Here is a 26814-nt window from a genome sequence, read left to right on the forward strand (position 1 = left end):
CCAACACCTACATAATGCTGTCACAGAAAAAAACTAGATGCAGCTAGACAGAATTTATGTCCTGGCCTGGACACCATAGACTCCGCTGATCATTGAATGGGCACCAGTGCCATTATCCTTTCTCAGACAACATGCCTGGATAAGGTCCTCCGGGTTTTCCAGGGACGTCCAGTGTATCATTAATGGAGCAGAGCTAGAAGTCAGTGCTTGGGATAGTCATCCCTAGCCTGCTAATTTCACCAGCAGCACAGGTCTGAAGATACTGTAAGATCCTCAACTTCTTCCTGTGGCATCTGTTGCAGCCAATCCGGCAACACACACAAGCTTAGCATGGTGCTAGAGGCAGTGTCAAGGGTCTAATGCTGCAGCAGCATCCATTGTCTTTCACTTGTCTCCAGGCAATGCTGCTAATCCCTTTAAATTGCCTTTGAAAAGGCATCTGCTGTCGGATAAGATTTGGTGTACATTACAGGCAGTAGATCAGTCCAGATTGTCCAAGCTGGCTTTGCCCTTCTTTTTCTGGACTCCCATCCTCACATTCTACCTGCTTTCACCCAGATGTGGATGGTCCACATGAGTATGGTCTCCAAGGAATTGTTGATGTTGCTTGCCAAGGTTGATTCGAGCTGTTGCCCAAGGTGGAGCATGACATTGGCTGCCCTTCAAATTGCTTTTTGGTCAATAAAAAGGACGGGGGCTTGAGGCTGATTTTGGAAACCAGCTTTACGTTCCAATTCTGTTCAGGCGCCTTTGAGGAGTAATAAGGTCTGCTCTGCAATCTGCCAGTACAAACATAATATTGTCAGCCACACTATGTAACTGAAGATGTGGAAAAAAAGGAGACGACGTATGCTGGCATGGACGAGTGTTACCTATATGTGGGTCTGTTTTGTCCTATCCAGAGATGAAACAGACTTGATGCAGAGACATTGCAGGAATTGCTGGATCAAGTCTGCCATCAACAAGGTAAGAAATCTGTTCAGAGTATACACCAAATAATGTTACAGAAGGTAAGCAGCATATTCCCTTGGAGCTATTTAACTCAAAAACGTTTACAGGTAGTGTGTGCTATATTTCTTCTTGGTGCCTTATTTAACTGGCAGTTTATTTCTGTTGTGGGTTAATAGATTTTTCCTTTAGACAGTAAATAAGTATAAAGCGTTTTTTTATATAGGTGCTCTGAGACGAGCTACTGTACATAGTGAACAGCCATATTCCATGTGCTCTGTACAGTGCAAAGATAGTTCGTTCTCAGAAAAAGACCTGTAGTATTGTAAGCAGGTGTACTGTGATCGGGAAATTCTTCCTCAGCAATGACCTGAGATGCATGTGCTGAGAATGGTGGCAGTTTGTGCTCTGAAGGTTCTACAGACAGGGGTTCTGAGCTAAGGGAAGTGTCAAAGACCATGTGTCAGTGGAGTTCACTCATCACGGCTGTAGACCATGCCCTACAACTTATGGGTGAACGGTACATACATTGTCATAACTTATTTGCATAAACCAAAAATAGTAAGCACAAACAAGTCGTTTTATTGATAATAATGGTCTCCCAGAAAGTTGAGGTAATGAAAACTCTAAATATTGGGACTCCATGTAATAATTGTAGTCACTGACATAGGACCTAGATATTGAACTCAGAAGATTGTTTCACTGCTGTTTGGTATGTAATTTGTATATTTTGGTTTGAGTCAGATGAACATGTTAAAGGTTAAGCAGGATAATTAGATTTTAAATTCATGTTACTGTAAAATTCTGAATAGTATTTTTTGTGGAGTAGCATGTAAAATGTAAATTGTTTGTAAGGTGCCCCTCTATTGTGTGTCTATTGCTATTGAATTTAATTAAAATATTTTTTCCTGTTTATATTAAAAGAAAAAGCTAATGAAATAATTTCTACTCCTCAGAAAAGGCGACGGCGGATCGATCGAACTATGATTGGAGAGCCGACCAATTTTGTTCATACTGCTCATGTAGGTTCGGGAGACTTGTTCAGCGGAATGAACTCAGTAAGTACTGGAAAATACCTCATTCTTAATATTTTATATATGCTGAGATATCTTTTTCCTGATAGGGTTCTGCTATACATTGTTCATTTGCATCCTTCTAGCTGACTATTGAACCTTCTAGCTGACTATTGAACCGATCTAATGATAGTCTAAAAATATTTTTCCCTGGACATGTTTTTGTTAGATAGTTTCATTTTATCAGGCAGTTCAAAAAGAGCATTATCTTCATAACTGCAAGTAGCTTTTACTGTGCGAAAAGTCAGGGCACTCTCTCTGATGCTTTAGAAGCAAGCAAGCAGTTCTAAATAATTGAAGAAATAACCTTTTCCAGATGTGGACAGTATAATTTTTGCTGGTCTCTATAGTTTGTAGACTTTTTTTAACTGCTAAAATTTGTCTTAAACTTAATTTTTAGGTCTTGTCTAGACAGCGCAAGTGCTTTCTCTTTAGGACCTATTGTTTTCGAACAGTAGGCTTAGAAGGCACCCATTGCTTACCATTGGTTGGCTACATAGTCACACTCATTTGATTGCTTTTTATTGGTCTTCGGCTGAGGGCATTTTTCCTCTTCGTCCCTCTCTTGGAGTATGAACGCATTATTTGTCTCTTTGCCTCTGCTCGTTTTTTTAGCCACTACTTTTCCTTTGTTTCTAAGCACTCTTCCAGAGTGCATCATTTTCAGCTGGTTCACTTGTGTACTTCTCCCAATTCCATGTTTCTCCTTCACTTCCTTGTTCATGCTGCTGCTCCACCCTACCTTGTTCTTGCTGCCTGGCCTGCCCTCCCTTGTTCGTGCTGCCTGCCCTGCCCTCCCTTGTTCGTGCTGCCTGTCCCCTCCCTTGTTCTCGCTGCCTGCCCTCCCTTGTTCATGCAGCCTGCATTTGTTTGTGCTGCCTGCCCCTTCCTGCCCTCCCTTGTTCATGCTGCCTGCCTCCGCCCTCCCTCCCATGTTTGTGCTGCCTGCCTGCCTGTGCTCACCCACCCTCATTCGTGCTGCCTTCCCTCACGCATCCTAACTCATTCGTGCTGCCTTCCCCTGCCCTCCCTCATTTGTGCTACCTGTATCATTTGTGCTGTCTGCACCACCCTATTCCTCCCCATTCATGCTCCCTGCCCTCGCCGTTAATGCTTCCTGCCCCCACCCACCCTCGCCATTTGTGCGTCCTGCCCCAACCCTTCCGTTCTTAATGCCTGTCCCATGCCTCTTCTGGCTTCCTGACCTCGCCCGTTCGGGCTGCCTCACCCTGCCCATCCTTGCCCATTTGGGCTGCCTGCCCTCACCTTGCCAGGCTGCCTGACTTGTTCGGGCTGCCTGACCCCTCACATGTCAACCCCCATTTGCGCTGCCTGACCCTCCTGCCCTCTCCTGTTCGTACTGCTTGACCCCCCCTACCTGCTCTCCCATTTGTGCTGCTGGACCCCTGCCTGCCCTCCCCCGTTTGTGCTGTCTGACCCCTCTCCCCAATCTGCGATGCCTGACCTACCATCCTCCCCTGTTCGTGCTGCCTGACCTCCCCGCCCACCCTCCCTGTTGGTGGTGCCTGACCCCCCCGCCCTTCACTGTTCATGCTGCCTGAAACTCGTTCATGTTACCTGATCCCCCCATTTGTCCTGCCTGACTGCCATCCACCCTATCCGTCCCTGTTGTGTGCCAATACGTTGTCCGTGTTTTTTATTTCCTCCACTCCATCCACTCGCCCTCCTTCCGTTGTTGTCCGGGTTGGCTCCTGTCACACTAGCAATAAAAATAAAACACTATGACGTGGTCAGCAAGGGCCAGGTCATAGTTCTTTCTTTTGTTGTTTTTTTATTAATATTTTTTGCCATGCTGCTGTACAGCTTGACTAAAAGACATTGACAAAGCCAGTAGGTCGCTTTTAGGTGAGATTGTCATACTTTGGGCCTCTCAGTCGAAACAGATAAAAACACTGCTATTGGACACTCTCAGGTATGAGCTGTGGACTTTGTTTCATGATGTTCCACTACCCTTTCTGATGTACTTATACAGACCTATTTTTTCCCTTACTACAAATTAGGATTGTACAGATAGAAAAGTAGCGTGAGGTGGAAGACTATGGGCAGCCTGTATCAATATCCAGCAAAGAATTTGACCCACTGTGGATGTTGTTCTTGCTGTATGGCAATTGTCTTCCTAATAAAATCAACCTTCTTAAATTAATGTTCAAATACCATAAGTAAGGTGGAAAGAGTGGATTACTTAAATTAAAAATAAAATTGCAAAGCATTTATTTTGTTTCAAAATACCATACATGCCCTTGCTCTCACAGTAGATTTCAAGTAACCCACAATGAAAAAAATACAGTCTGACTTGAGCAGTTGCAAGTACAAAAGCGCTGGCCGAACCTGGTTAAAATGAAGCTTCTTTAAAACGGGTATTAAAAATGTCTCTGGGTTACCTCATTAAGTTTACAAAATAGCATAAAATGTAGCAAATCCTATGGAGACTTTCCATCGCAGCCATAGTATGCTAAAACCTGACCTCTGATGCACCCTTTTGGTACAGCGAGTAACAAATGGAACAAATCCAAAAGAAACCTGATCAGTAAAAACCGCTCATATGTAGACAATGCCCCCGGGAGACATGGCTTTATTGATGGGTTTGTTTTTAACGTCAAAGATTTGTGAACACTTGGTTTTCGCACTTCTAGCTCATCTCTTTCTACCTTCCTTAAGCTGCTAAAAGATTTTTTAACAAACCCCACATCCTTTTGTACTATCGGATCAGGCTTTGAGAAATATTCGGGGTGCCCCAACCCTCCAAGGCAACCTCTAATATATTTCAGCCATGCAATCCGAGACATGTGATCAAGTCTCATACAGTCAGATATAATCTGCTGGCTGAGGACTAAATCCTTGTTCAGCCATCACTTGAGCCAAAACACTAGGGGGCGCAAAGCCAATGTGTCGGAGAAAAAGGCACCCCCAATTCCTCGTGAGCCACCAGGTTCGATAAAACACTTGGCACACCCAGCAAACACTTTAGGAATATGTTCTCCACCATCTGTATTGAATCCGTGCCAGTGTACCCCCAAATTTCACTGCCGTTGCACCTTGTCGCTATACTCTTGGCTTGATAAACTTTCAACATGGCCGCAATTGTACTCTTACCCAACTTTGCGGCAAAATTGAAAATAACAGCATTTACCCTTGTGAGCTCACCCTTTGACTTCTGGATGAGGGGCCCCCACTTCAAGCGATCATCCACTAAAACTCCCAAGTATGAGGAGACGGGCGTCATGGGAACCTTCTCAGGACCTATTACAAAAACAAACTTTTTCTTGGGCCGTAGCTCAACCTGCATTATGTACGATTTGGTATTATTTATTGCTAGATCTCGTGCCCCCATTAAGTTTAAAAAAGTATCAAGCAGGGATTGGAGTCCCCTGGCAGTTCTAGCTATAAGAACCGCGTCATCCACGTATAGTAAGACAGGGAGACCCCTGTCGACCTACATATGGGTAATCTGCCCCTGTGCTTACCAAAGCTCTATCAAAATCATCTATCTAAAAATAAAATAAAACAAGCATTTACAATGCAATGGTTTTGCCTTTGTTAAAGTTAGAGCTATTGGCATTGCTCTTGACATTATTATTTTTTTTTTTTTTAACATAAATAAATGGCATTGTCATTTACAATGCCACTAGCTTTATCTCTCGCAAATGACACAAACACACACAGAGCCCCCCACACACACACCCACACAGAGCCCCCCACACACACAGCCACACAGAGCCCCCCACACACACAGCCACACAGAGCCCCCCACACACACAGCCACACAGAGCCCCCCACACACAGAGCCACACAAAGCTTCCTACACACACAGCCACACAAAGCTTCCCACACACACAGCCACACAGAGCCCTCCACACACACCCACACAGCACAAGCAGGCAACAGGGGCACACGGAGGCACAAGCAGGCAATAGGGGCACACGGAGGCACAAGCAGGCAACAGGGGCGGATTCCAAACCCCATATACTATACTAATTCGTTTTTTCCTAGCACATGCGTACTTCGTACGCATTGGCTAGGCAAAACCTAAAAACTGCTTCTCTCGTGGTATTTACAGGTCATTGAGTTTCTATGGCCTGTCTTTTACTTTCTTCTCCAGAGCTTCATTTTTAAACAAAGAAGCAGTTGCTTCTGCTGCCTGGAAGCAACAGTGGGGCGAGGGGGGGGGGGGCGGGTGGCGGGGGGGGGGATGCGAGGGTGGAAACCACTGGTTCAAATTAAGCACTGCTCTACTCCCTCTTTCCATCTTCGCTCATCTATCCTTCTTTCACGTGGTCTCCTTCCTATCGCTTCATGTGTCTCTTCCCCTTGTGCCTTTAACTCATTCTTATCCCCTCCCGCCCTTTCTCTCATTTTTCCATCCTCGTTCGCCTAAACTCTCATTTGTTTCTCTTTCTGTTCATTCTGTATCCTTCCTCTGATTCCTATATCTTGTCTTAATATTTCTCTCCATCTTCCATCGTCTTCCTCTTGTTTATTCTTTCCCTGCCATCCTTATTTCTGGTTCTTCCCAATCTCAATTGCTAGTTCTGTTCTCCCTTTCTTTTTTTGACACTTGTTTCTCTTTTTTCCACCTTTCCTTTAACTAATTTGCTCTCATATCTCGTTTCTGAGATATGAGAGCAAATTCTCCTATAAATTGGTCTGTTTTCCAAAATCTGCATTCTCCCTTCTAGTGTGAACTGTCTTGGGTGTGATCCTCACATGCCACAATGTTGGCCTGGTGGATTTTTTTCCTAAGACTTCTTTTGGTTCTAGGTCTGGTGGTGTACATTTCTCATCCCACTCGTTTAATACGTTTTGTTTACCTTCGTGGTGAGAGGCGGAGTTGGCTTGTGCACTGGAGGATGGCATTGATCCCTTGGCATACCAGAGTAGATGGAAAATAATTGAACATAGAGGTCAACAGGACAATTATGTTGTCAGATGATCTTTCAGCATCATCTCTTGCATTAGTGTTGTGACCACCGTCTGTACTGTTTTAAAACACACATACCTGTAAAACAAAACCTGAAGCCTAAACAGCCACCACGCCCGTTTCCCTTACCTTTTATGATACCAGTAAGAGACCTAGACTCTCCCCTCCCTTTTTAATCCTTCTAAAAGTTACAGACAGAGGAGAGCTAACCTTACATGTGCAGTTATAAAATAACATACCTGGAAACTGCGTTCAAATGTATTTCCAAACCTATGTTTTTACAACTGGAAAGGTTATTCTGCGCCAGCCTTTACTGGGGAATTTTGAGGGCTGGCTGATGGCTTGCGCCTCTACTGACATCCTAAAATGGGACCACGGTGGTGGCCTCCAATGTTTTCCTGTAGATGAAATGGCCCAAAGATTAGGCTAATAGTTATACTTTTAAAGTACAGGTGTAGGCCACAAACGCCAGAAACCTTATGACTATAAATGGTCAAAAAGATAGGGTATGGTGGAAAATTATTTTGAATTAGCATAGAAGGTGCAGGAGCAGCCTTAGGAGATAGTACACATTTATTGATCAGTTTGTGTCTAGGAAAGCCATCCTAGGTTTGCATCAACCAAAATTAAAGCCTGCCTCGCCTTTTTCCGGGATTCTGACTTGTGGTCTTCTAAATGGCACATTTGTCAGCGGCAAATATTCAGCTACCTGAGCCACCCTGTCTTTTTCTATGACTAGGTATATATTAATGGTCTTATACACAAAGGTAAATTCAGTCTTAAACATGTTTAAGACTGAATTGACCTTTATTTACGCTTTTCCGGAGTTCTCAAAAGGATTACTGGTAGGAATAATCCCATGGAGAAGTAAAAAAAGCATTTTTAACATTTAGTATGTTGTAGACTGTGCAAATCCAGGTAGGGAAATAATATGATCAGAAGAGTTGTGATTTCCCTCAACGGGTGTTTTATTCCCTATTAACAGTGTTACAAGTTAATGTCTAGCAGTTCACAGAAGGGGAAGATTAAATAAAAGGAAAGGAAGTCTGCTTCAAAGAGTTGTTCAGGGTCAGACCGTAGGCAAGGCCTTCTTCTCAACCTTTTACCACTCATTGCTCGGAAGTAAAAGAATTTACGTTGATACTGGAAACCCTGCTGTGGTGTCTCGGTAATGCCGAACATGTGGAAAATGTTGTGCAGCCGGGTCTAGCTCCCGGATTGGGACACCCACTGGCTATCCAGTTTTCTGAATGTTAGCTGCTGTAAAAAGAAATTACATAGGAAATCCTGCCTGGTTTTCGTGAACTCACACATGTGAATCTATAGCCTGGGCGTGTTCAGTAACTCCCCCAGGCCTTACAGATTCGTGGTTCGCGATTCCCAGCGGTCGTAGAACGGGCATGTTATCCAAAAATATAAACATTTCGACCACAGTCATGGCATTACAATTTCTAGCAATAGGCAAGTTGCCTCTGGAAGGTTAGTCGGTCACCATTATAAATGACTACGGAACCTAATTTCAGCACTGGTCTCGACCCCACAGCAGCTGCTTTACAGAGATGCTCCCTTCTATCTAGGCCCGGTGAAATTTTAATTATGCAGGTGTTAATTTGCATATTTTCACATTATGCTTCTAATGGGAAAGTCCCGTAATTGCACAATTACGGTACATGCGCTACATACGCTAAAATCGATGCGAGGAATCATTTTGCGTTAAAAAAAGAATTGTTGCAAAATCAGATGTTTGCTTTTCACGTTCATTCTTGTAATGTAAAAAAAAAATCATATAATTTCGCAAAAGCGAATATCACCCCAGTGGCGATAATGCTCGGCCGCACGGCTCACTGCGCCCCCGCAGGGTCACAAGGTCACCCCCATATGAACAAGCCGATTACTGCAGAGAATGCGCCCGTCCATCAGGGGCTGCCTGCCCTCCTGGGGCTCTAGGGAGCAAGTCACAGTGGCCCCGCACCGCCGTGGCATGCCTGCGGGCCAACCCGGCCTTTATGTGACACCCTGATGCGATTCATGCTGCCCTGGGTAGGGCACAGGCTGGCCTCGAATTACGAATCTCGTAAACAGTGGTACAATGCACAGCCTATTGTCGTACATTATATAAGATACCCTACAACCAGAATTCTGTATTAATCGTGCGTGTGCGTGGCTATCAAAAGATTAGCAGGTGCAGTGGCACCGGGGCCTAGTGGTGTTTAAGGCCAACTGTGGCCCAGTTACAACGGATTTATTGCCAAATCAGTTCATGCTGGCCTATTTTCCCTGGCAGCAGCGCCAGCCCATCTCTGCAGCAGAGCTTTACAACCGCTCGCCAGTCCGGAAGCAAAATGAGGTGCAGGCCGCCCCTTCTTTGCAGGACACCCAGGAAAGGACTCCATGGGCGGCTCAAGCTAACGGGTACTTGTCCTGCCAAAGGCCTCTGGTGCAGGTTTCTTGTTAGACCAGCACAAGTTTAAACCAGAGAGTGCCCACATATGCGTTTGTGCCCAGCCAGGGCCCCAAATAAAGCATGTTATTTCAAATCTCTTTAAACACTGTAACCTGGGGTTAATTGTGGCGTTCGAAAGTTTATCGTGTGGATAAGAGACAACACACACAATACAACAGATTTTAAAAAAAAACTTAAAAGGGACCACATTACGTCAAATTCCATCAAAACCCCCTTATTGGCTCACATGTACTTTACGGAGGAAGGGTTACTCACAAAGGCCTAGTCAGTGTAATTTCAACACGGACTTAACTACTATGTACTGGTTATGTAGAAATTACATTGTTTACAACTTTTACACTTGAATAAGTACTATGACATAGCATTCATGATACATGCAGATCAGCTGAGTGTAATAAGCCATTTATTACTATTAATAAGGCAGGGGGCATAGGGATTCATAGCGTATACGTCCGCACACATCTTATTTATATTTCAAGGCGCACAAGTGTGCAATTATAATAAAACTAATAAAAACACTTTCACACGTCTTTCACAATACGGTCATTTCCGCATTTAGGGATGGGTCATTCTTCCTAACATTTAGTCCAGGAGACGCCCAGAAAGCCTCTTCCTTGGTCTGATTTTCCCACCAGATAAATTACTCGCCAATGTATTTCAATATTATAGAGAAAAGTAAATACATATTAAAAACACCACAGCTCGGAACTAACCACCTTAAGTAGCAGCTATAAAAGTCGGTCTACAAGGTGGCCCATTGTCAGCGTGAACATTATGCGGTTTCTAAACATTATAAATAACAGTTCAAAACTTGCTGAGATTTCACTTAGGGTTTTCAAATCTACCTACTTGTCAGCAACCAGCATGGAACTTAAGCTGGGGAATCCCCCTTACAACCGCCCCCCCCCCCCTCCCCCAAGAGAAACGTCATCGTCAACACACAGGGAAACCTACTTGGAAAGTACACTCTTACTTGCATGTTTGCAAAACACTAAAAGCATAATTGTTGGGCCAGCATACAATACAATACAATTATTGACGTGTATCGTGTTCGTGTAAGATGAGCCACGGGACTGGTGACTTTTCACAGATACCCTCAGATTGCCCCTGCGGTTTACAACGTTAATTCACGGGCCCCATAAAATACACCTATACACCCTGTATCAGAAAGGGACAACCCCCCACGATTGCCCCTGCTGTTTACAACGTTAATTCACGGGCCCCATAAAATACACCTATACACCCTGTATCAGAAAGGGACAACCCCCCAACCCCCACTAAACACTTCGAGAAAGCAATATATTGACATCATTTCACCCGAAAGGTGTCGGTAAACATGTGACACCCCCTTATATATATATTTTTTTTTAATTGGACCGGTCTCAAACTGCCCATTAATTTACACTTCAAACAGCAAGCGTGAATTACAACCAACCCACTGGCTTCCCTACAAAACACACATCAGCCCGGATATAAATGCTTCTGTAAAAATTAAACATTCAGCAATTGAGAAGCTACTCTCTATCGCCACATATGCATGCCAAAGTGTAATGTTTGTCGAGCCTTCTTTTATGGGGCACAGCCTAGCAGAATTCAGTGGGGTTGCCCCCATGAGGTGGGTTTGGATTTTTAGAAAGCCTTGAGAGGCGCTACAGGAGGTGGTGGGTAAAGTTGCGAGACGGGGCTGTATACTGCCCACCCCGCTGCAGCCGCGGGAGAGGAGGCCCCGGAGGAGAAGGCACGCCGGCTTGCCTTTCAAATGAACCCACGCAGGCAGCAGCCGTAAAGTGCCCGAGCTCCGCCGCCGCCTCCCCCATAATGAGCGCTTTGTGAGCCGAGCGGCCGGCGGGGCCAGCAGCTGTCACACTGTTTGCACTCCTTGTAAACAGGCCTCGCACCCTGCGCCCGGCGGGGAGGGGGCGCCTTGGGCACGGGGGAGGGGCCCGAGAGAAGTGCCAGGCACGAGGTGCGTGCAAAGCGAGGGGGGCACTAAGGGTGTCAGGCACTGTGCTTGGGGGGGGGGAGGGGGGTACAGCTGTACAGGGGCGGAGAGGGGCCAGGCATTGCCCCCGTGCATAAGGAGAGGGACAACATGGTACAGCTGTACAGGGGCGGAGAGGGGCCAGGCATTGCCCCCGTGCATAAGGAGAGGGACAGCATGGTAACGGGTACTATGCACGCAGAGGTGCCAGGCACATTGTGTGCCCGTAGATAGAGGGGGCGGAGAGCGGGAGATGCACGCACACAGTGCCTGGCGCAAAAGGACAGGAGACCATAAGGTGCCAGGCAATGTGCACGCAGAGGGGTGCCAGGAAAGGCAAAAGGGCTACCGAGAGAGGTTCCATGCTTCGCATGTGTTAGCAGAGGCACACTGGGTGGTGGTGGTTTGGGAGAGGGGTGCTAGAGCAGTGCATGAGACAGTAGGGGCAAGGGGAAAACTGGCCTAGTGAGAGACGGAATGAGAATTGTGTGCCGAAGGCACAGCGTGTAGGAGCAGCGGGCACCAGCAAGGGGAGCCACGGGGGTGCCAGGCAGGGTGTGCCGAGCTGGACACGGGACCGTCGGCCTAGAGAATGCCGGGCACTGAATGTCAAACTGCTGCTGGCTGCCCATAAGCGCTGCCAGCAGCAATTGGAGGGGTGCCGAGCACTTTCACGTGCCTTTGTATTCCTGCTGTACCCAGTTGTCTCTGTGGTTTTCAATAATAATGTCGGCGCATGGGTTAAAATTGAGGCTACGGGAGTTCGAGGCAGTCACGTTTTGCACGCCTCCTAGCCGACTGTGTTCAAGCAGGGAAATGTCATAACAAGGAAGGAGCTTTGGAGAGCAAACACCAACACTGACTCATGGAACGGACACACGGAGAGGGGGCGGGGGGGTGCGGGGGCGGGAACGGACACACGGGTAGCGGGAGGGAGCCTCCCCTAGTCCCAGCAAACAAAGCACTCACCTGGACTTCGTTCCGGGGCCGAGGCGGGACTTGCTCTTTCCCCGGGGCTCCTCCTTCGCTCGGGAGCCTCGCAGAAGTGCCGGCAATGCCGGACCAGACACGGGGGCGTTCCCGGCGTCGCGTGACGTCGGCAAAAGCCAAAGAATGTCGGGAACGCCCCCGTGTCTGGTCCGGCATTGACGGACAGGCCCCTCGTCCAATGGCAAGGCTCCGTTTACGGAGCCAGCCAATCAACGACGAGGGCCGAACCAAGCCACACTATTCTTCTCATCAGGTTTTCGCCTGCGCCGAAAAGATGCGCAGAGCGCATCTTTGGCGAGGCAAAACCTAAAAAGGGGCCAAAATGCATCATTGTCGAAGGCCCATGCCAATTTTAAAATCCCTAGGGGCACGAAGATCCTGAGCATATCTAACATTCGCTTTGTGGCCCTCTGCAGATCCTCAAGGAAGTTAACGATGTTGTCCTCCACCCCCATGGCCCCCATGGACTACTACAACTTAACCCGGTTTACACAGTCAAACGAGGATGAGAGATCCATAAAGGCCAAATATATCGTCCCTTGGGGGGAATTGTATACTTACTGAGTATCATATAGAGGTTAAGGCATTGTGCCACAGTTGACCGCCCAGGGCAAAACCCGTATTGGATATCCGAGATTATATTATGCTTCACTGCCCAGGTAGATATGTGTTTTAATAGCACCCCTCCTAAAATCTTTACCGCTGAATCAAGAAGGGAGATCGGCCTATAGCAAAAGGTGCTGTTGTGGTCCCCCTTCTTAAACACTAGGATGATAGTTGAAGTAGCCCATGAATCGAGGCAACCATCCCCATCCCTGGCTGCAGCATTAAGCACAGCCACAAGAACCGGTGCCAAAAAAGTGGATCCGCTTTGAAGAGGTCCGGTGGGATGCCATCTGGACCTAGAGCCGTATTACATGTCAGGCCGGCGATCCCAACCTTGACCTCATTCTGATCGAAAACCATGGCAACAGTATCCTCCGCCCTAACTGGCTGTTGAGATTGGTCCGCACAGCAACAAATATAAGCAGAGGAGAACTGAGGGGAAGAAATAAGTTATGTATGTGTCTATATATATATATATATATATATATATATATATATATATATATATATATATATATATATATATATATATATATATATATACGTCTCATCTGTACCAAGAAGCGGAACCAGCATTCCGTGGGTTTGATCATCTGGCTTTATTGTTCAAGTGAGATCATCCACGCATTCCGGCTGTTTGCTCACGGTCTTGTTCATCTTGACAGGTCAAATTAAACTTTTGTTTCAATACCCATCTATCCCATTAATAACATGGTCATAGAAAGAGGACAACATTACTTTGCATCACAGTTCAGTTTTTAATACGAAACTGGCAGCCATCTTAACATGCATAGTGATGCAAAGTAATGTTGTCCTCTTTCAATTCCCGGAGTCGGTATACACAGGCACTCGCTAGCTACAAGCAGGCGATCATAGCTAGGAAAGCAGAGTTCTTTGAGGAGAGGATTTTAACTGCTAGGAACCCCCAGAAAGAAATCTTTAGAGTCCTTACGGAACTTAGGAAAAATAAGGAGCAGACTACGGAGTTCATGCAGGAGGACTGCCAAAAATTTCAAGATTTCTTTATTAGCAAGATTACGGACCTTGTATCCGAAATTGTTGCGACCCCCACGATTGACTGCCCTTCGCAGACTATTCCTGCTAGAATGCCAGTGACCACCCCATTAACTGCCCTACCCTTGATTACGAAGGAGAGGTTGACATTTCATATGGGGCGGGTCAAGTCGGGCTCCCAGGCAGATCCGTGCCCACCGGAAGTGTTCAAACTGGCATTGCCTGGTATAGAGGAAGGCGTGTTGAGCCTTCTGAATACATCTCTACAAACAGGACAAGTCCTGTCATCCTTTAAGGAGGCCCGGCTGATTCCCCTGTTGAAAAAAACGGGGGCGGACGTGAAATGTCTGAAAAATTTCAGGCCAATTTCTCAGCTACCGTTCCTGGCGAAGGTGGTAGAGCAACATGTACGTTCTGCTTGAGCCGAATCAGGCTGGGTTCCGTGCGAATCACAGCACGGAGCTCGTTATGTTGTCTATTTTGGACGAACTGAGGAACAGGGCAGATAAGAAAACTCCAGGTGCCCTGGTGCTGTTGGACCTCTCCGCGGCATTTGACACCGTTTGTCATAAACAACTATTGTCGCGGTTGAGGGATTTCGGCATTCAGGGCACAGCACATGCCTGGCTCTCCTCATTCCTCCAAGGGTGGACACAGAGAGTGCAGCTTGGTGATCTGCTCTCCACCACAACATCGATCACCTGCGGGGTGCCGCAAGGGTCTGCCCTGTCACCCCTTTTATTTAATATCTACCTACAGCCTCTGATTCTGCTGCTTAACCGGATGGACTGTCAGGTCTACTACATTGCGGATGACACCCAAATCATCATCCAATTGGATGATGGTCTGGGTGCTTTCACAAGATTACAAAACATCCTGAAGTGCACAGCCAACTGGATGTCCATGAACTCCTTAAAGATCAATCCTGATAAGACCGAGGTGTTGCCAATTACCATCGCTGGCAACCCATGGAATGATCAATTCTGACCAAGAGAACTAGGGTCACCCCCGGAACCTGCGGCCGTTGTTAAAAGCTTGGGCATCCATGTGGATGGTAAGTTGTCCATGCAGAAGCAAGTTACGGCTGTTGTGGGTACTTGTGTCGGCCTTCTTCGACAACTTAGGAAAATTTCCTCGTTGCTGTCCTTCTCCACCCTGAGGTGTGCGGTCTCTGCCACGATCCTAGCCAGGTTGGACTATGGTAACTCGTTATACATAGGGCTGCAGCAAAAACTCTTGGACAAGTTGCAGGTTGTCATGAATTACGCTGCAAGACTTATCTTTAAAAAGCCGAGGAACACACATGCATCCCCCCTCATGCGAGAACTGCATTGGTTGCCAGTTAAGCAGAGGGTAAAGTTTAAAGGGCTGTGCATTGTGCACAAAGCCCTGTATGGAAGGGCGCCAAGCTATATGAAATCCCGCCTGACTCCCTATAGGCCGGGTAGGGCATTACGATCGGCAGAAGCTACCCTCCTCACTCAGCCACGCTGTAGACTGGCCACCGTGGGTGGTCGCGCCTTCTCCTACACTCTTCCAGCATTCTGGAACAAGTTGCCAATGGAACTGCAGAAGGAAATCAACTTGTTGTCCTTCCGTAAGAAATTAAAAACAGTGCTTTTTCAGCAAGCGTGGGGTGGCCTGTAATTTATGACCAGCTGCTTTCTGTACTCGGTTGCGTGGACCCGGACAAAGCGCTTAGAGACCCCTGGGTTGTAACGCGCTATATAAATGAAATAAATAAATAAAATAGTGGTATTTCTAAATGATTACATGTAAGTGTAATCAAAATATATTGTAACTTTACCAGGAAGGTGCCTTATATGTTGAAAAAGTAAGGTTCTATTTTACTTTCAACACCACATTCATATTTCTTTTGCATAACGAACAGTTCCATTATTATTTTATATTTTCTAAAGTGCTAACAATGCATACTTTATTCTATATCTGACAATTTTATTTCTTTTATCGTAATAGATATTCATATCCTGTGATTTTACGCATCATTTTCTCATGCTCTTTATTCTTAAAGTGCTGGTGCTCATAAGTGCTCATAACGTGCTCATAACGTGCTTTCACTACTTTTATAAAGTACATTACTGCTTCCTCTATTTACTTTTCAAATAAAGCAAAATCCCCTTTGCTACTTTTTAGGGAGATCTGTATATCGTTATCTATTTTAAATAAATAGTTTTAAAACTTTCATAATAAAGTGCTTAAGTGTTAAAAATATAAAGTGCAAGTGCTCTTATTCTTCCTTTTTGTCCTCTAAGAACCCACTAAACAACTTTTTGTTTTCTTGATTTATATTTCCTTTGTTTTGCTCCTTCTCATTTATGTGCAGGTTAAGATAGTTAATACAAGCATGTAAATAACTCCTCATCCATATTAAAACAGTTGGGATCCATGCTATCGAATTCTAGGATGTAGTATGTTTCCAACTTCCTCAATTCCCGTTCACTGTTTCCTCCTCTCCTCTTCTTTGGCACTTGTGCTATGCAGCTTTAGGTCATTAATGATGGATCACTTTGGTGTTCCTTTTCAAAATACCTTGCTACCGGGTGCCTTCAGTCTCTATTTAGGATGGCCCTTCAATGCTGCAATATTCTTTTGTGGACTGGAAGTGTGATGCTGCCCACATATATTCTTAAACATGGACACTTTAAAATGTACACCAAAAAACTCGTTTTACATGATAATCACCCTCCTAACTTGACAGTTTTATTAAAAGCTGCCATAAGATATGACCTGTTTTCCCCATGTTGACAAACCTTACATTTGAAACATTTTTGGAATCCCTCTTTTTATTTAAGCCATGTTCGTTGAGAAACCTCTCGCACATAATCACTCTTGACTAGATAATCCCGTTATGAATTGGATTTCCTATATGTTATTTCGGAGTTATTTTTCATTTCCAGTTATATATATGTATATATCTGCTCAGAGATGGGACTCCGTTACTCGAGACAATCTTGTTTCATAGCTGCACCAATGTAATTTCCCTCCATTCGCAGTATTCCGCAGTACAACAGCTGCACTGGGCGGTCACAAGGAGAGGGCAACTGGGACTGTTTGCCCCTGACCCTGTTCATTTTGAGTCCCCGATTTCCTGTTACAGGATGTTTAAGAATATTAAGACAGCAGGCCCGATCTTTTCCTAATCATGTTTTTTCTTTTCAGTTTTACATAGCCCAAACTCGACCCTAGTGTATTGGAGCACTTTACATGAGCACCAGTTACATTGCACAAGGGCACATAGGGAGATTAAGTAGTTTGACCTGAATCACAGGGTGATCAGCCCACGCTGAGACTCTAACCAAGTGACCTTCAAACCTTTAAAATTCGTCCCGCCGCCCCACCCTGTAAAAAAAATGAAACAAATTAAACCAAATACCCAACTGATTTTTCACACTTGTTCTAATAATTACCACTTTTAAAAATGTAATCAAATACATGATTGCAAACATACTCTTTTGGTAGCCAGGTCTTACTAAAGTGTAAAAGTATCCATAGTGTGATTATTAGTAATGGTGGGGGAGCGAGGTTTTGAGAATATTTGGAGTCCCTTCGACACCTACTCCCAACCAGTATATAAATGACAAAAGGTGTTTGTGATGTCTCATTACATTGCGGCTTACTGATTCATATTTTTTCCCCTTACAATAAAACACTTTTTTCAGCAAAAAGACTTCTCTTGGTAGAGCCAGGCGCCCCCTGGTATTAATTAAGGTCCCCCAGGGGGGCTTGCCCCCAGTTTGAAGACCTCACTCTAACCTGTTTCTTCATCTCCAAAGTCTGCAGCTCTGGTGATTACACCACATCTTCTCCTCATATTAGTTACTCTTCCCTTCCTAGTTTCAGATCCGGACCCCTCTGCCCTTGACTTGCACATTATTTTACCTTAATCAAGTTATGACATTTTGTAAATAATGTAATTTTGAAACAGATGTGCAAATAAAACCTCCACGGAGCTTTGTGTTGCATTGCATTGCGTTGCATTGCGTTGCATTTGAAAACAGCACTATCAAATGCTAAAGCATAAGTCAATGCTCAGCGAGTAATTTATTTTTACGGTTTTGTAGAATTTCTTTTCACTAAAATGAACTCTGCTGGTGATTTCTTCGGATCAAATCATGTGTAAACATATACAATTTAGATAAATAACCGTCTGGAAAGTTGGTTTATATGAGTCTGTATAGTTTAATGGTGATTGAGTAATACAAGTATTCCTATTTCTGAAATACAAAACTATGTTGACTTTCTGCCTACCCGGTATTAAAGGTTTAACTCCAGAAGCAGATGGTTTGATGAGTGAAGGATTGGATGGCATAGATAAATATGTTTCAAAATATTGGTTTAGCAAAGGACAGACTTTCTATTAATTATAATAAATATATAATCAGTGTCCACAACATCACTTCACATATTCGATATCACTTCACATCCATACTAATATAATAAAGAGAGAGCCCAAACCTTTGAGGCGTGTAATCTCAGGAACCACAGCACCAATCACAACACCCAATACAGCGTTGGAAAGGGCAGTTGCAGCAGAAGGACATAGGCTATGCAGACGCCCACCATATACATTTAAAAGGTAAATGAACCGTGCCAGAAAAGTAGTCCCATGTGGGCTGTCTGCGTTGTGCTGTGGGCGTGTGCTGGGGGCGTGACAAACGCTGGGGGCATGTGGTACGTTCCGCCCTTCATGCCATGTTTCATATTGTGTGCCAATCCTACCCCGCTCCCTTTAAATACCCCTGCACCCCAGAATAATAACCCACCCGTACTCCTTAAAATACCCCAACACCCTTAAACACTAACCCATCTTAACCCTATAAATATACCCTGTACCCCAAAACCCAAACCTATCCCTAAACCCTAAAAATACCCCTGTACCCCAAAGCCCAAACCTACCACTGAACCCTAAAAATACCCCAATACCTCAAAACCCAAACCTAGCCCTGAACCCTAAAAATACCCCTGTATCCCAAAACCCATACCTATCCCTAAACCCAAAGCTACCCCTGTACCCCATAACCCAAAACTATATCTGAGCCCTTAAAATACCCAAACACCCCAAAACATATACCTCAGTACCCCAAAACATATACCCCTATCTATACCCATACTTACATTATCCAAACATTAAAAAAAACATGCTTTTACCATTCATGCATTTACAACAAATGTCGTTGTAAATGTATGCGTGGTAAAAGCATATAAAATGTAATGCCATGCGTTATAATGGCATTGCGGAGGCATGGTACTTTCGTAATGAAAGTGTGCGGAGTGATGGTATGCGGAAAGAAAGTTGCGGAATAATGGGTGTTTACCCTCCCCCGGTAAGTACATTGGTGGCACGGCGGCCCACATCTCCAGCAACATACTCATATTTTTTCACCACCCGTTTGAAAAATGCACAGGTCTCTCTCATTGATGGCCAGCACTGACATACACTTTTAGACACATCTCCCGCCACAAGTTCTAGAATTGCGAACTTTAGAGCTGGGGAGCTACGTTCGAACCTCGGCATCAGCTCAACTTCCTGTGATACCAGGCAAATCGCTTTGTCTCACCGTGCCTACCACAAATGAATGTGTTCTCCTGTAATGTAAATTGCGCTCATGCCATGTTGTCGAGTTCGCGCTATATAATATTGCAAGTAAAAATAAAGTCGGGAAACTCGAGTTCACACACTACTGAATGCGCACTCTTAAGTGCATCAGCAGTGCACTGTGAATCGGAGCGTTTCACAGGCCTGTCACAGATAAGAAATGCTATCAAAACGAAATCCTACAAAACAATATACTACTGGCCGGCAGCAATTCATACCCGGACAACGTTGGGACGGGCTGCTAGTATGAGATATTGGCAAAAATGCAATGTCCATAAAGTCTTATTAATTTCACACCTAAACCCACATTGGCAAATCCACAAGTTCTGGCTTTATATCAGTGAAAGGGCTCTGTAATTGATTTTCAAGTTTGTGAGTGTGTGTGGAGTTATGTGAATGCCACACGGAGTGCTTATGTGGGAGAGACCGTTTGACTTATTCTACAGTCTCTGTAACAAAACACAAATTATTTTATCAATGAAAAAACGTTTTCATAAAAAAAAGCAGTCCTATTGTCTTTGCAGGCATTTCTGTTGTCAATTTGTCTAAAACGCTTCAGGTTACATATTAATACGAGTTAAAACCTTGATGATCTAATTTCTTTGGTGCACACCAGATGTGGTGACCTAACGTGGTTAGAGTATGCAGTCGTACGTTTTTCACCACATTTGTTCATATTAGGCTGTTTGGGCACAGCCATTGATTTGTGGTGGTTTTGCACTGTGCACGGCTTCATTCATTGTTTCCATCTTAGAAAATCTTCAGAGTAGTTGTGGCTTTGAGCAGTCATCTATTTGGTAAAAGATTGCTTTGCTATGCAAAAAAGAAAACCTTGAACCCTACTAGTTGGGGAAGGCATAGAATCAGTTCTGTGTTCATGAGTTATGTTGTGAGGATCAGTTCATATGTCCAGCAATAAATAGTGCACACAAGCTTCACAATGTTAGCTAAGAAACATTCAGCCTGATTCCTCAAGCGAAATTGCGTTCGCAAAGGGCCAGATTCTGAGAATCTGGCCCTTTGCGAGTCCAATTTTTGCATTTGGGATTCATCATCCCAAATGCAAAATTCGCTAATAAAGAATTCGCAAATTTGCGAGGATTAGCATTTAAGGAATCTCTATTAGAGATTCCTTAAATGCTATTCATGAAACATTAAAAAATTGCGAATTCGCAATTTTGGGCCGCTATTTACCGCGAGGTCAAACCTCGTGGTAAATAGCGAAAACTTAGAAAAATGCATTTAAATGCATTTTTCTAAGTTGCATGTTACACACACATGTCCTTTGGACATGTGTGTGTGTAACATCTGTGTGAATTTACATTTCAGGGGTGTTACAGGGTGTCCTTTGGACACCCCTGCACCCTTGAAATCGCAATCTCATTTGCGATTAGCTAATTGCTAATCGCAAATAAGGAATGAATGGGGAGTTATTCCTCATTTGCGATTAGCAATTAGCTAATCGCAAATAAAGAACCTGTTGGAATCGCAAAAAATATTGTGATTCCTACATGAATCCAGTTTTGCGAGTCTGGAATAGCGATTCCTTATCAATCGCTATTTCAGACTCGCAAAACTTCACTATGATGAATCAGGCTGATTGTCTGTGTCTTGGTTAGATTTTTGTGTGTCTCCATTTAACTCTTTAATTCATTTTCTACAATTGGAATAGGTTTAGAATTTGCAGGTTCATTGTCTCGTTACTGATGCGGAATAACACCACACTGAAGAACGGTTATGGGGAGTAACACATCTAGGCTGTTCTGATGACGTAGTGAAGAGGTTTGCCTACTGTTTTGGGGTGGGTTGACAAAGTTGGTCATTAAGGTAAAGGTGAACCTCATGTGTAAAGGCTTAGATGATCCACACAAATGCTGGAAGTTGCTGCGGGGGTATTCCCAGTGATTAGCTCAAGTTTCCACATCATGATTCTTGCTCTCTGTAGATTTTCTATTCCCATATGTAAACCCCTTGCCTGATGTGGTTTGAGACTCCTACCACTCTTCACTGATGGGTCCTATAGATAGAAGCAGTACATCTGATGTAGCCAAAAGACTGAACATTGTGGCCTTCTCTCAAGACACCTGGAGAGAAGGGTTTTACCTCAGTCATGCGTTGATCACACATCTTGGGTGGTTGTCTAGGACTCAAAACTCACTACTTGTTTTGTCAAGTATCTGGGGTCACTTGTTGTCTAATTCTCGAGTTCCACCTCGCTGATGGAGCGAATTGTTTCTTGGGGTTGCTTGTTTCAGAATGTTTCCTAATCGTTACATTTGCACTAAACCAAGGAGTTTGGCCTCTGTAAACTGGAGAGGGGTTAGGTCACTGATGCAGTAAAAAGAGACAACGGCCACTGCTCGGTACTCCATGCGGACAGTATTCACCAGAATTGGCACACATATCAATACTCCTAAGCAGTGACTGCAAATCTTATTACAGAATCTTTAGTCCTTTTACGTTCATTAAAAATTATATAAAAAGGCCGTTCTTGCAAGCAACAAACCTAATATATCAGAGGTAGAAACGCCTAAACGAACATTTAGTGCCCATCTTCCTTTGCGATTTGGGAAAGACAATTTTGTGACCTGTTGACTTTACTTTTTGAAGGAACTAGAAGCCCATTGATGTTTGACATTTAAAAAGAGTGCCAAAGTTTGGCTGGCAGAGGATTTACCATCCTTTTAATTGTATAAGCAGTACGCAAAAAGCGCTAAACTGAGGCACAGGTGATAACTCTTAATCATATACTTTTATACCCTTATAAGCATAAGACCTTCATGTTAATTGGGATAGTGTCCCCTTGGTTTTGAATGCGGTTCAAATAAGAAACATCGCCTAAAAGTATGAAATTAAATAATAATCAATTACAAAATTCTACAGTCAGTTGTCTCTTTCATAGTCTTATGGTAATATGATGTTTAACTCCTCTGTAAGATTGACAGGCTAGCTTAAATCCAGTGGCATGGTGAGCACGGGACCCACGTCTGGGCATTACTCTCACTCGGGTTGACAAATGTAAAAAGAACAGTTGATGGATGGAATGCTGAACAGTGTAAAACATTCACCCCAGTACAGAGATCTGGGCCTAAATCCATTGTTTTTACCCACCATGCCATTCCAGGTTAGACCCAGGGCAGGGGCTGGCCATAGGCCAACCACATGCTGTTCCACAGATGGCGGGGGGGGGGGGGGGGGGTTGGCCTCTCATGGGAGGTACGGTGCAGGATATGGTCATAGGCCAGTACCTCCGACCAGTCCTACACCACGCATTACCTAAAAGCTATGTTGAGATAACATTTTGCTTTACATTTAGAAAATCTCAAATTCACTGAAATAAACAAAGGTTAAGGGGGGTGTGGCCAACACCCGAGCATAGCATACTTGTAGCCGGGGAGCTCCTGCATCCAGGCCCAATAATCCAGCCCTAATTACACCTGGTCCGGTGCCATCGGCAGCTAGACTTGAAGCGGTGGCACTCCGGGATGGGCAGCAAAGCAGTGACACCATGCTGTTGGTCCGAGGGTTGGGGCTGCGACTCCCAGGACAAGCTGGTCAGCAGCTGCACCGTGCTGTGAAAATGGCAGGCTGTGTCTAACCCTACTTATTGGTTCCTGCCTGTTTCCCAGGGAAATTAGCCTTCCTGGTGGAAACAGTACACAGAAGATATGCAGCACTGGGTCACACAGACTTGCATGGTACCCCGCCCACAGGGTTGTGGGTGCGTATGCCTCCCACAGATGATAGGACATGATAGGACATGATAGGGCACAGCCATGGCGGGGTTGGAACTGTGGTAGAGAGCTGCCTGTTATAGGTTGCTGTGCAGCACTTGAGGGGGCGTGCACGTGACAGCAAGCTGGCGACCAAATATCAAATACTTACTGTAAGAGATTCATTATGATTTTGACGTGATGTTTTGAATAATATCTTGCTGTATTATGAGCGTGTATCTTTCAATGCGGCCAAGCCTGTCAAAGGTTTTTTGCACTGATAAAAACGTCAATATATGTTTTTTTTTTAAAGAAATTCACTGGTGACTTCTCAGGGGAAAACAGTATTTGGTTATTATTCAGTTTAATGAGATGTCTGTTACATATATCATCTGACATAGAATTTTAAGTCCTCTACTTCATCTATATATATTAGCCACTCTAAGGCATGCACTACAAGTCCCCATGGACAATTCTCTGTAGTATGAAAAAATATCTTGAACATATTTTTGAAACTAACAGAACGGTGTACACCATTTTAACAATGCTTACAACCATACTGTGATTTGAACAGCCTGTGAGTCGTATTTAAATTATATATTCTACAATGTATGTTTCAGAATTTTCACTGAACTTTTGTAAATAAATATCTACGCTGTTGTTATAGATGGCTAGCACTACATGATAACTACGTAAAATCAGCATATTCACAGCTATCTACAGGAGAAAAATGTGTTCTAAGGAGGTGATTTTGGTTTTCTTACATATTTTTAGCATTTGGCCTTTGAATTAAGCATAACTTATATGTTACAGAAGGGTGCAACTCACAATAGTTTCGTTCCGTCTCTAGTTTGCTTTAATAAGGTATTGCTTGCACTTAAAACGTCACTGGTAGCTAGAGTGTGCAGCGTTTAACTTTTACCCAACTGAATTAGATTTATCTACAATAATACTCTATTTATATTTGCGGAGCAGTAGCGTGGATGATGTGATCAGTGTAAAATGCACGGATGCTTTCCACACAGATCATAGTTAAATGCAATAATGAGGCCATGGTTGTCTACCCAAATACCTTGTACACACTTCATTGAAAGATAGCTGTATAAACCATAACATTCCGTGGTGTTTAAAATTGAAAAATCCATCCCACATATCTTCAGTATTTCATAAGCTGTGTTCCAAAAATTATTTTGTTTGCTATCTTTCTCTTGTTGTTCTCCACCTGGAGAACAACAACGACCGCAACACCACCACCCTGCTGGACAACCTAGCCAACCTCGGACTCAAGCAACTGGTGACCACCCCCACCCACTACGCCGGCCACACGCTTGACCCCGTCTTCTCCTCCAGCAAGGACATCTCCTTCAGCCACGCCACCGGACTCCACTGGACGGACCACAGCTGCGTCCATTTCAGCTTCAGAAGGACCACGCTCCACCACCACCAGCAACAGGTTCCCCGCAGAAGCTGGAACAAGATCACAGCCGACCAGTTCGCCGCATCCCTGAACCAGAACCCTCCCGCCAGCTCAGCGAACCCCAACCTAGCCGCCATCAACCTCTCGAGGTGGATCAGCAACTGCGCAGACGACCTCGCTCCACTGAAGACCCCTCCCAGCAGACCCGGCAGCAAGAAGGCATCCTGGTTCACCGACGAAATCAAGAGCTCCAAGAAGGACTGCCGAGCCCTTGAAAAAGCCTGGCGCAGAGACCTGACTACAGACAACATGACCACCCTCAAGCACGCCACCCATAAACACCACCAGCTGATTCACACCACCAAGAAAACCGCATTCAAGGAACGACTGAACAACAACGCCCACAACAGCAAGGAACTCTTCAACATCGTCAAAGAGCTCTCCAACCCCAGCGCCGGAAACAACGACATCACCCCATCGCAAGACCTCTGCAACTCGCTCGCCTCGTTCTTCCACAGCAAGATCGCAGATATACACAACAGTTTCAGCACACAGCCGACGCACCCGACGACCGCACCCACACCCCCCACCCCCCCCCCCCCCCCCACCACCACCACCCTCCACACCTGGAACCCAATCAGCACCGAAGACACCATCCGCACGATGAACTCCATCCACTCCGGATCTCCAACCGACCCCTGCCCTCACCACGTCTTTAACAAGGCCGACTCCGTCATCGCACCCCATCTACGGGACATCATCAACGCCTCCTTTGACACCGCAACCTTCCCAGAGAGCTGGAAGCACGCCGAACTCCGCGCCCTACTGAAGAAACCATCAGCAGACCCCACCGACCTCAAAAACTACCGGCCCATCTCGCTCCTCCCATTTCCCGCCAAAGGCATCGAGAAGACCGTCAACAGACAGCTGGCCGCCTTCCTCGAGACGAATGGAGCCCTCGACGACTCACAGTCCGGCTTCTGGGCCAACCACAGCACCGAGACCGCCCTCATCGCAGCCACCAACGACATCCGAACCCTGCTCGACAACGGGGAAACAGCGGCCCTCATCCTCCTGGACCTCTCCACGGCGTTCAACACGGTCTGCCACATAACCCTAGTGCAGCGCCTCTACAACATCGGAATCCAGGAGAGGGCACTGGATTGGATCATCTCCTTCCTCGCCGGAAGGACACAGAAAGTCAGTCTCCCCCCATTCAGATCAGTAGCCACCGAAGTAATCTGCGGCGTACCACAAGGCTCATCACTCAGCCCCACGCTGTTCAACATCTACATGAGCCCCCTTGCGGCCATCGCTCGCCAACACAATCTCAACATCATCTCCTATGCCGACGACACCCAGCTGATCCTCTCCCTCACCAACGACCCCGCCACCGCCAGAACCAACCTACACGAAAGGATGAAAGACGTATCCGAGTGGATGATGAACAGCCGCCTGAAACTGAACTCAGATAAAACGGAAGTCCTCATCCTGGGATCATCGCCCTCCGCCTAAGACGACTCCTGGTGGCCCCCTGCCCTGGGCTGCACATCCAAACCAACGGACCACGCACGCAACATGGGCTTCATCCTGGACTCCTCCCTCTCCATGACCAGACAAGTCAACGAAGTCTCCTCGTCATGCTTCAACATCCTACGCATGCTACGTAAGATCTTCAGGTGGATCCCCACCGAAACCAGGAAGACGGTCACCCAGGCCCTCGTCACCAGCCGACTGGACTACGGCAACTCCCTCTACGCCGGAACCACTGCAAAACTCCAGAAGAGACTCCAGCGCATTCAGAACGCCTCAGCACGACTCATCCTGGACATCCCCCGACACAGCCACATCTCTGCACACCTGAGAAACCTGCACTGGCTCCCCATCAGCAAAAGAATCACGCTCCGACTCCTCACCCACGCACACAAAGCTCTCCACAACCAAGGCCCAAGATACCTCAACGACCGCCTGAAATTCTACACTCCCACCCGCCAGTTTCGATCGACCAGCCACGCACTCGCCGCCGTCCCCCGCATCCGAAGAGCCACAACG

At 45.4% G+C, this 26814-nt stretch overlaps 1 protein-coding gene across 2 annotated transcripts in view; it reads left to right on the forward strand.

Annotated features, from left to right (window-relative positions):
- CDC42SE2 (CDC42 small effector 2) overlaps positions 1-26814 on the forward strand; it is a 362860-nt gene that overhangs the window by 317586 nt on the left and 18460 nt on the right. For both annotated transcript variants that reach the window (XM_086961125.1, XM_086961126.1), the window contains exon 4: positions 1905-2006. In XM_086961125.1, the coding sequence (XP_086817251.1) occupies positions 1905-2006 (102 nt within the window). The remainder of the gene's footprint in view (positions 1-1904; positions 2007-26814) is intronic.

The sequence above is a fragment of the Lissotriton vulgaris genome, chromosome 3_1 (assembly GCF_964263255.1).
Source record: "Lissotriton vulgaris chromosome 3_1, aLisVul1.2, whole genome shotgun sequence".
NCBI classification, from domain to species: domain Eukaryota; kingdom Metazoa; phylum Chordata; class Amphibia; order Caudata; family Salamandridae; genus Lissotriton; species Lissotriton vulgaris.